The sequence below is a fragment of the Callithrix jacchus genome, chromosome 10 (assembly GCF_049354715.1).
Source record: "Callithrix jacchus isolate 240 chromosome 10, calJac240_pri, whole genome shotgun sequence".
NCBI classification, from domain to species: Eukaryota; Metazoa; Chordata; class Mammalia; order Primates; family Cebidae; genus Callithrix; species Callithrix jacchus.
Window position 1 is genome coordinate 113,415,439 of NC_133511.1, and position 11,537 is coordinate 113,426,975.

The window sequence follows — 11,537 nt, forward strand, 5'->3', positions numbered from 1 at the left end:
GCTCTCGCTGGGAGCTGGTCTCAAACTCCTGACCTCAGGTGATCCACCTGCCTTGGCCTCCCAAAGTGTTGGGATTACAGGCATGAGCCACTGCACCAGGGCTGGATTTTTTTTTAAATCCCTTCCACCAGTCTATATTCTTTAAGTGGAGCATTCTATCATTTACATTCACAATTGATATTGATATGTGAGTTTTTGTTCCTGCCATAATGGTAATTGTTACCTAGTGGCTTTGTAGTTTCAGTTGTGTAACTGCTTCATAAGACCTGTAAATTTTATACTTTTGCGTGTTCTTATGATGGTGAATGTATTAGACCATTCTTACATTGCTAAAAGGAATACCTGAGACTGGGAAATTTATAAAGAAAAAGATTTAATTGGCTCACAGTTCTTTGGGCTGCACAAACATAGCATTGGCATATGCTTGGTTTCTGAGGGAGGCTTCAGGGAGCTTTTACTCATGGTGGAAGGTGAAGCGGGAGCAGGCATGTCATATGGCCAAGCAGGAGCAAAGTAGGGGGAGATGCCACAGACTTTAAAATAACCAGGTCTCATGAGAATTCATTATCATGAGGACATCACCAAGTCATGAGGGATCCACCTCCATGACCCAAACACCTTTCGTCAGGCCCTACTTCCAACATTGGGGATGAAATTTCAACATAAGATTTGGGTGGGAACAGATATCAAAACTATTTCATTCCATCCCTGTCCCCACCAGTATCATGTTTTTGTCACACTGCAAAATACAATGATTCCTTCCCAGTAGTCCCCCAAAGTCTTAACTCATTAACTAGCATTCACTCAAAAGTAAAAAGTTCAAAGTCTCATCTGGAGATTAGTTTCCTCCATCTATGAGCCTGTAAAATCAAAACAGTTTATGTACTTCCAAGAAACAATAGTAGTACAGGCATTGGATAAACATTCCCTTTATGAAAGGGAGACATCAGCCCAAAGAAAGGGGCTATAAGCCCCATGCAAGTTCAAAACCCAGCAAGGCAGTCATTAAACCTTAAAGCTACAAAATAATCTCATTTGACTCTATGTCCCACATCCAGGGCATATTGTTGTAAGAAGTGGGCTCCCAAAGCCTTGGGCTGCTCTGCCCCATGGCTTTTGCATGCTGAGGTTGCAAGCTCAACCATTCTGGTTTCTGGAGGGCAGCAGCTCCCTTCCCACGGCTCCACTAGGCAGTGCCCTAGCAGACACTCTGTGTGGGGCCTCATTAGAGGTTCTCTCTAAGGGCTCCACCTCTGCAGCAGGCTTCTGCCTGGGCATCTAGGCTTTCTTATACATTTTCTGAAATATAGATAGAGACTGTCAAGCCACCTTCACTCTTGCAATCTGTGTACCTGTGGAGTTAATACCACATGGAAGCTGCCAAAGCTTATGGCTTGTGCCCTCTATAGTGGCAACCTCAGCTGTGCCAGGGTCCCTTTGAGTTGTGGCTGAAGATGGAGCAGCTGGGATATGGGTAGCAGTGTCCATTGCTAGAGAGATAGTGTGATCCTTTGAATGTTTCACAACACTCTTTTTTCTATGGTGGCAGAGTTCTTATGCTGGCTCCTGTTTGGATTTACTTTTATTTGGATGGAAATTTATTCCCTTCTTGAGGGTGTGACTATAGCATATGTTGTGCAGGGTCCTTTTTGCTTCTGGGTGCTTTCAGGGGGCCACATCTTTGAATTTTTTGATGATAGCCTTAGTGTAAGGGTTTTCTCAAATAGTATTTTTTTTAAGTTACAGTGGCAGTGGACTGGGCATGTGAGAAGGATCACTGCCTCCTGCAGAGATGGGGAGGGGGAAGCCTCTTATTTATTCCCCAGCACTATGCACTTCTGTCAGCAGGGATTGTATTGGGTTGTGCAGTTCTACCTCTAGGTCAGTAGGTGGCACTTGCAGATACCAGCCAGCTGAGCACTGTGCAGTTGTGTGGGCAGTTTAATCAGCTAGCCATGTGCAGAAAGCAGAAACTGGACCCCTTCCTGACACCTCACACTAAAATTAACTACAGATGGATTAAAGACTTAAACATAAGACCTGGCACCATAAAAACCCTAGAAGAAAATCTAGGCAAAACTATCCAGGACATAGGAGTAGGCAAGGACTTCATGAACAAAACACCAAAAGCATTGGTAACAAAAGCCAAAATAGACAAATGGGACCTAATGAAACTCCACAGCTTCTGCACGGCAAAAGAAACAGTCACTAGAGTGGATCGGCAACCAACAGAATGGGAAAAAATTTTTGCAGTCTACCCATCTGACAAAGGGCTGATATCCAGAATTTACAAAGAACTCAAACAGATTTACAGGAAAAAAACAAACAAGCCCATTCAAAAGTGGGCAAAGGATATGAACAGATACTTTACGAAAGAAGACATATATGAGGCCAACAATCATATGAAAAAATGCTCATCGTCACTGATCATCAGAGAGATGCAGATCAAAACCACATTGAGATACCATCTCACGCCAGTTAGAATGGCGATCATTAAAAAATCTGGAGACAACAGATGCTGGAGAGGATGTGGAGAAAAAGGAACACTTTTACACTGTTGGTGGGAGTGTAAATTAGTTCAACCATTGTGGAAGACGGTGTGGCGATTCCTCAAGGCCTTAGAAATAGAAATTCCATTTGACCCAGCAATCCCATTACTGGGTATATATCCAAAAGACTATAAATCGTTCTACTATAAGGACACATGTACACGAATGTTCATTGCAGCACTGTTTACAATAGCAAAGACCTGGAATCAACCCAAATGCCCATTAATAATAGACTGGATTGGAAAAATGTGGCACATATACACCATGGAATATTATGCAGCAATCAGAAATGATGAGTTGGTGTCGTTTGTAGGGACATGGATGAATCTGGAGAACATCATCCTCAGCAAACTGACACAAGAACAGAAAATGAAACACCGCATATTCTCACTCATAGGTGGGTGATGAAAAATGAGAACACATGGACACAGAAAGGGGAGTACTAAACACTGGGGTCTATTGGGGGGAAAAGGGGAGGGCCAGTGGGAGGGGAAGGTGGGGAGGGATAGCCTGGGGAGAAATGCCAAATGTGGGTAAGGGGAGAAGAAAAGAAAGCACACTGCCATGTGTGTACCTACGCAACTGTCTTGCATGCTCTGCTCATGTACCCCAAAACCTATAATCCAATAAAAAATAAAAAAAAAAAAAATAAAAAATAAAAAAAAAATAAAAGACTATTTAAAAAAAAAAAAAAAAAATCAGCAGTGCAGGTTGACTTCCAAGCCAGTAGGTGGTGTTTCTAGGAGAGAGGGAGCAGCGGGATTTTTCCTTGGATTTTATTCATTATAGAAGGCCCTGGCTATCCCCTTGTAAGGGGTGGAGCCATGGCACTCCCAGGGCTTCCTGTCCCATGCTCTGCTGCTGCACAGATTGGACAGGGCAAAGCCAGGCATGGGTGGGTCTGGGAAGTCCTTGACCAGGCTCTCGAAGGCTGGTGTAAGTACTGATTCTGCTGAGGATTTGGGGTCAGCTCTCAGGCCACTGTAGCGATCATCCAGGGAGGAGCAGAGGCACTTCTGCTGCAGCAAAGCACCTTCATGCTAGGGGTAGGGGTGGCCATGAATCAGCAGCTGGAAGTGGCAGTGGAACCTGCCCCACCCTCAAACCTCCAACCCCATGGGTTTCCCTACAGCATCAGGCCACCAGAAGCTGGCTGTGTTCAGATGGCAAAGCCTCCCCAGGCCATGAAACTTCCTGTCAGGGGCAGAAACCTTGGCTCTCAGGCCACACCCATCCTGGTCTGGTGCTATGAAGGGAGGAGTACCCAGCTCCTGTGCCTCAGTAGGAACCCACACCACACTCTCCTCTGACTCTGACTGTGGGGGCTCTAGATCAGATCAGATCACAAATCTCATCTCCATGCCCCTGGGTGGCATGCTTGAATTGTGCAGGGATAGGACCAAGCCAGCAGCCTTGTCCTCAGAGTCCCTGGACTCAAGTGCTGGCTGTGACAGGGAGGGCAAGCTGGTCCCTGGCCATTGGAGGAACACTCAAGTGGGGCAACAGTGGCTTCACTGTGGGCCTGCAGCTTGGAAGGGTGGTCCTCTTTCCACAGGAATGGCTAGGCGGCAGCTTTGGGAGAGACTGGCAGGCAAGGGGCATGTGGCCCAAATGACCTCAGTTCCACAGCAGCAGCAGTGGAACCTCTCCTTGAGGCACATGAGAGCACCTGGCCTCCTGTCTCACTACCTTGCCCAGCAGCCAGCAGTGGCAATGGCAGCCTCAGAGCAGAACAGAGATCCTTGGGGAATGGGCTCCCAGAATGGCACCGTGCTGCAGCTGCCCAGTGCTTGGAAGCCTGTGAGACTCCATGCAAGTTTAAGAAGCACCTGTGCCTGATCTTTAGGCAGCTCTCTATGCCAGTCTGGAGGCCTATCAGGGCTGAGGGACTCTTCTGTAGCTGGGATTGTAAAAGTATGCAGCAAAAATGTGGACTCTCTGGGGTTTCTTTACTTATCCCTTCTTTGGGTCTGGGGCTGCTCTTGGCTCCTAGCAACACCAAGTAGGTAGCCCCATGTCTCTTTCCTTCACCCTCAGTGTCTTCTGTTGCTTCTCTGTTGCATTCCAGTGCTCTTTCTCAGACGATCTATTTAAAGGGTGAATATCTGCTGGGTATTTTGGTTCCTCTCTGTGTAAGAGGTGCACCCCAGCTGAATCTAGTCAGTCATCTTGTAGTTGCATATTTTTTAATTGTAAATTTTTAATACTATGTAGCATCTCATAAACATATTAGTTTTAATAGTTTATAAATTTTGATTTGCTATACATACAAAAATATTGTATGCAAATAATGACAGTTTTAAATTTTCTTAGTTATTTTTTTAAATGCCACTTAATTCTTTTCTTTGCCTTATTGCACTGGTTAGATTCTCCAGTACAGTATGGAATAGATGGAGTTATAATGGATAGTTTTGCATTGTTCCTGACTCTCGGAGAACGTTTTGAGTATTTCCTCATTAAGTACAATTAAGTACAGTGTTGGCTTAATAGGATGTATGTTAATGTGCTTTATCCTACAGAGGAAATTCTATTCCTAGTTTTCTTAAACTTTAAAAAAATAATGAACGTGTGTTAAATCTTATCAAGTTTTTTTGTATTTATTGAATTGATTATATTTTTTTCTACTTAATATTGTTCATGCAGTGTAATATATAAATTGATTTTTGTTTTTGAGACAAGGGTCTCACTCAGTTGCCCAGGCTGAAGGGCAGTGACACAATCACCACTCACTGCAGCCTTGACTTCCTGGGCTCAAGCGATCCTCCCACCTCATCCTCCCAAGTAGCTGGAACTATTGTGCATGCCACCGCACCCAGCTAATTAAAAAAATTTTTTTTGGTATAGATGGGGGTCTCGATTCTGCTCCATCTGGTCTTGGACTCCATCTGATCTGGCCACCTCAGCCTCCCAAAGTGCTGGGATTATAGGTGTGAGCTATAGCAGGTGGCCATGAATTTATTTTGAATGTTAAACCAATATTTCATTGCTGGGACAAGAGTTACTTGCTCATGATACATTATTATTTTTATATTTGGCTATATTTTATTTGCTAAATATTATTTTGTGTTTATGTTAATGAGAGATATTTATCTGATTTTTTTTTGTAATGCCCTTTTTCATTTTTCTATAAAGGGTTATACTGTGGACATAAATTAATTAGGAAGTACTATAGTTTTCTCTAATCCCTGAAAATGTTGACATAAAATTGGTAGTATTAAAAAGCGGTATGTAAAATTCACTGATAAAACCATATGGAATGTAATTTTGATATTTTTGGTAGAAGTCAGGGGAAAATTTTTAAAGAACTAACTTAGCACATATATGTTCTTCAGGTTTTGCTTGTGTGTGTGTGTGTGTGTGTGTGTGTGTGTGTGTTTAGAAAGTTGTGTTTTTCCAAAGAAATGATAAATGTAATGGATATGCTAATTATCCTGAATTAATCAGTATACATTATATGCATCAAAATGTCACCGTATACCCCATATGTACAATTATTATTTTTCAATGAAAATTAAAAGTTGCTTAGTACAAAATATTTTATTTTATTTTATATTTTTTGAGATGGAGTTTCGCTCTTGTTACCCAGCCTGGAATGCAATGGCATGATCTTGGCTCACCGCAGCCTCTGCCTCCTGGGTTCAGGCAATTCTCCTGCCTCAGCCTCTTGAGTAGCTGGGATTACAGGCACGTGCCACCATGCCCAGCTAATTTTTTGTATTTTTAGTAGAGACGGGGTTTCACCTTGTTGACCAGGATGGTCTCGATATCTTGACCTTGTGATCCACCCGCCTCGGCCTCCCAAAGTGCTGGGATTACAGGCATGAACCACCATGCCTGGCATACAAAATATTTTAAATTTACATTTCTATGGTTACTAATGAAGTTGAAAGTTTTTTATATGTATATTGACCATTCATTCTTCTTTTGGAAATAGTTCTTGTCCTTTGCCCATTTTGTAGCTGAATGATTTCTAATTAATTTGTAAGACTCTTTGCATATGGAGGATGCATGTATTTCCTTTATTCAGTCGAACTAATTTTTTTTGCAGAGACATTTTTGAATGATAAAAATAGAAAGCTATGTTTTTCAAAGCAGAGGTTTTGCTAGGGATATGAGTTTTATTAATTTTTATAAAGAACCAACCCTTGTATTTATGTATTTTCTATATTTTAAAATTAATTTTATTCCAATTATATCTGTCTTCTAAGGTCCAACTAGGATTCTCGGACTGAAGGTAGAAAAAACTTTCCTAGCTTCTGGCACTACTTTTGCTTTATATTTTATTGAATTTATTTATTTTCATTAATCCTTTAATTCATTGATTGAATGTTTATGCTATGCCAGACATGGTATTTTGTAGGAACTATTGTTATCTAGCCGGTAAGTACTTTATGGAGTATAACTGTATATTTAATAAATAGAAATTTCTCCTTGATATCAAAACATCTTCTTTATTTGAACCATCACTCTTTCTGGTGGATTATCAGTATAAAAAAGGTAATGTGAGTAATACATAATGGTTCTGAAGCCTACAGAGAAATTTGGAATCATGGTATAAACCTCACTGTTTACTCATCAGACGCTAAATGGTTCTTTGCTTTTATAGCCCTGAAGTGGTTAGTTATGATAATGTTTCAGAAAACAAAGACCATCAATTTGATATATAAAAAAGAATTATTAATAAAAATGTTGTATTTTTAATGAACTAATATATACAATGTGTCCAGCATAGTCCCTGTCCCAATAAGTGACAACTGTTAAAATGATCTGATTTTCTCTCATCATTGCCTGGCAGGGTACCATCGTAGTTAAGCATACAGTTTGGGAAATCGGTGGGATTCTGGTTGCTGTCTATTTAATACTTCTGTTTTGATACTGTCCTCTTCTCCCAGTTTCCTCACTTGTTAAATGGGGGTAAGAGTAATGCCTCCCTCAGTGTTATGGACATTATTGCTTAATATCAATATATTTATTTTATTACTTATTTCACAGTTATTAGAAGGAAGGCCTGTAAGTTTCATACACATGGATGAGGCTAGTGAAACTAAGCCCCAAATTGATAGTATTTTTCCAATTTGTGAGAATGATACTTGGTTAGGTTTTCTCCCTTTTCTTAACCCCATTTCGACTCCCATCAAGGCATAATCTATGAATCACAGTGGTTAATTATTTTCTTTATCCATAAGTATTCCTTGCTGACATTATCCAAAATATCCTTTTGTCCCTTGTCTCAGTTGGGCTCCAGTCACATTGATTTGGCACTTGAAATAGCTTTTCTACTATACAATTTCCTAATGGCATTTTTCATCTGAGCATTCCTCAGGGTATAGATTAAGGGGTTTAACATTGGAGTTATCATAGTGTAGAATACAGCAACTGCTTTATCAATAGGCAAAGTAGCTGCAGGTCTCATGTACACAAATATGCAGGGCACAAAGATTAAGATGACAACTGTGATGTGGGAGATACAGGTAGAGAGGGCTTTGTGCCTTGCCTCCAAGCTGTGGGTCCTTAGGGAGTACAGTATAATCACATAGGAGACCAGGAGCAAGAGAAAATTTAGCAGGCATATGAGCCCACTGTTGGCAGCAACAAACAGTCCTAGAGAGTGGGTATTAGTGCAGGCAAGATTGAGCAAAGGGTTCAGATCACACATAAAGTGATCTATGACATTAGGACCACAGAAAGGTAATTGGAAGATGAAGAGGATCTGTATGGTTGCATGAAGAAAGCCTCCTACCCATGACACACTGACTAGCAGGCTACACACACACTGCTTCATGATGGTGGTATAGTGCAAGGGCTTGCAGATGGCCACATATCGGTCATAGGCCATTACAGTAAGTAGGATAACCTCAACACCTCCAAAAAAATGTTCTCCAAAGACTTGAGTCATGCATCCACTGAATAGGATGGTCTTCTTTTCATAGAGTGAATCTGTGATCAGCTTAGGGGCATTGACGGAGGAATAGCAGGCATCAATAAAGGAGAGATGGGCCAGGAAAAAGTACATGGGGGACCCCAATGATGGGCTGGCAGTGATGGTGACCAAAATGAGCACATTTCCTATCATGGTAGTGATGTAGATGACAGAAAACACAACAAATATGATTTTCTGCATCTTTGGATTCTCTGTAAGCCCCAGTAGAATAAACTCTGTCACATTGTTTTTATTCGGCATGTATTTCAAATGATCATTAATTACATTACCTGAAAAGAAAACAATTTTTATTAATACATGTTTAAATTTGTAAAAATTCTCCATTCTAATATGTAATATAATAAATTATTGGATTCTATTGGGTTGTGATTTGAGGATTTTTTCTGATATAGGAAAATAGTTTTGAATTTTGTAAGTTTACTCAGATTGCCTCCCTGGTGAAGACTGTGCTAAGAGTATTGACATGAGAAACTTTTGTGACTACATAGGCAAGAGACCAGCTGTGAACACTTGATCATCTGAGATGACTGAATGTTGAATGATTGCATATGTAATGGCAACTAAGCCTCATTGCTTATGGCACATGAATGCAAGGCACATGAATGCAAAGCTCAAAATTTGCTTTTTTAAGGAAAATACTGAACTGTGAAATGTTATGCACAATATGAGTGATAAAGAGGATAAAGAGGGAGAGAGACCCAAGATAGCCTTCTAGCAGCAGCTCAGGGTTGCAACTCCCAGTGAACGCACAGGGAGAGAGTGGACGCCAGACTTCCAGATGAATTTTTGTTGCTTATGGACCAGGAGATTTCCAGCAGAGGAACCCCACGGGTAGCCAGAGCGACCCTTTTGGCTTGCACAATTGTTTTGCTGGCGTCCTGGCGCAGTGGTTCTCAGTGCAGAGTATGCGGGACTGGGTGCCCTTTTAGTTGGTGTTTGGAGCTCTGAGAAGGCAGAGTCATCCATTCAGCTGATTGGGAAGGGGACTGAAGCCAGGAGCCAAACTGGGAGATTCCCGGGCAGAAAAGTGCCACGAATCTCAGCGCCACTGTTTCAGCTGGTGCAGTCGCCTCATGGGAAATTGCATAGATCGTGGCGCCTTTTTGATGGGTGACTGGGGCACCTGGGAGAGAATCGACCGTTCAATTAGGAAAAGAAAAAAAGGGGGCTCCGAGGCAGGGAGCCAGGTGATTGGGCTCAGCTGGTCCCACCCCAACAAAAAAACAGCAATTGGAAACGCTGATGGTTGAGTTTCACAGCAAGCACAGTTGAACCCGGGAAGGTCCAGCTCTGTGGGGGAGGGGCGTCCACTGAAGGAAAGAAACAGAAATAACATCACCACCAACAAACTGGATGTCCACTCAGACCCAATCTGAATGTCAACAATTACAAAGACAACAGGTGGATAAATCCACAAAGATGGGAAGAAACCAGCACAAAAAGGCTGAAAACATCCAAAATCAGAATGCCTCTCCTCCTTCAGGGGATTGTAGCTCCTCATCAGAAAGGGAACAAGGCCTGATGGAGAATGAGTGTGATGAATTGTTGGAATCAGGCTTCAGAAGGTGGATAATAAGAAACTTCTGTTAGCTAAAAGAACATGTTCTAACCCAATGCAAAGAGACTAAGAACTTTGAAAAAAGGTTTGGCGAAATGCTAATGAGAATAGACAATTTAGAGAGGAATATAAATAAATTAATGGAGCTGAAAAACAATACAAGAACTTCACGAAGTATGCACAAGTTTTAATAGTCAAATTGATCAAGCAGAAGAAAGGATATCAGAGGTTGAAGACCAATTCAATGAAATAAAACGAGAAGACAAGAATAGAGAAAAAAAGATAAAAAGGAATGAGCAAAGTCCCCAAGAAATATGGGACTATGTGAAAAGACCTAATCTACATTTGATAGGTGTACCTGAATGTGATGAAGAGAATGAATCCAAGCTGGAAAATACTCTTCAGGATATTATTCAGGAAAACTTTCCCGACCTAGCAAGGCAGGACAATATTCAACTCCAGGTAATACAGACAACACCACAAAGATATTCCTCAAGAAGAGCAACCCCAAGGCACATAATCGTCAGATTCACCAGGGTTGGAATGAAGGAGAAAATGCTAAGGGCAGCCAGAGAGAAATGTCAGGTTACCCTTAGAGGGAAGCCCATCAGACTCACAGCAGATCTTTCAGCAGAAACCCTACAAGCCAGAAGAGAGTGAGGGCCAATATTCAACATCCTTAAAGAAAAGAACTTTCAACCCAGAATTTCATATCCAGCCAAACTAAGCTTCACAAGTGAAGGAAAAATAAAATCTTTTGTGAACAAGCAAGTACTTAGAGATTTCATCACCACCAGGCCTACTTAACAAGAACTTCTGAAAGAAGCACTACACATAGAAAGGAATAACCAGTATCAGCCTTTCCAAAAATATACCAAAAAGTAAAGAGCATCAACATAATGAAGAATTTACATCAACTAATGGGCAAAACAGCCAGCTAGCATCAACTGGCAGTATTAAACTCACATATATTATTATTAATCCTAAATTTAAATAAACTAAATCCCCCAATCAAAAGACACAGACAGGCAAATTGAATAAAAAGCCAAAACCCATCAGTAGGCTGCATTCAGATCCGTCTCACATGCAGGGATACACAAAGACTCAAAACAAAGGGATGGAGGAAGATTTACCAACCAAATGGAAAGCAAAAATAAATAAATAAATAAATAAATAAAAAGCAGGAGTTGCAATTCTCACCTCTGATAAAAGCCTTTAAAGCAACAAAGATCAAAAGAGGCAAAGAAGGACATTACATAATGGTAAAAGGATCAATGCAACAAGAAGAGCTAATGATCCTAAATATATACACACCCAATACAGGAGCACCCAGATTCATAAAAGTTCTTAATGACTTATAAAGAGACTTAGACTCCCACACAATAATAGTGGGAGACCTTAACATCACATTGTCAATATTAGACAGATCAATGAGACAGAAAATTAACAAGGATACCCAGGACTTGAACTCAGACCCAGAACAAGTAAA

At 41.1% G+C, this 11,537-nt stretch overlaps 1 protein-coding gene across 1 annotated transcript; it reads right to left on the reverse strand.

Moving 5' to 3' along the window:
* Positions 1–6,117: 6,117 nt before the first annotated feature.
* Positions 6,118–8,762, reverse strand: LOC100398500 (olfactory receptor 4C13). Its single transcript, XM_009008114.5, has one exon. The coding sequence runs from the start codon at positions 8,728–8,730 to the stop codon at positions 7,795–7,797; it is 936 nt and encodes a 311-aa protein (XP_009006362.1). The 5' UTR covers positions 8,731–8,762; the 3' UTR covers positions 6,118–7,794.
* Positions 8,763–11,537: the final 2,775 nt, after the last annotated feature.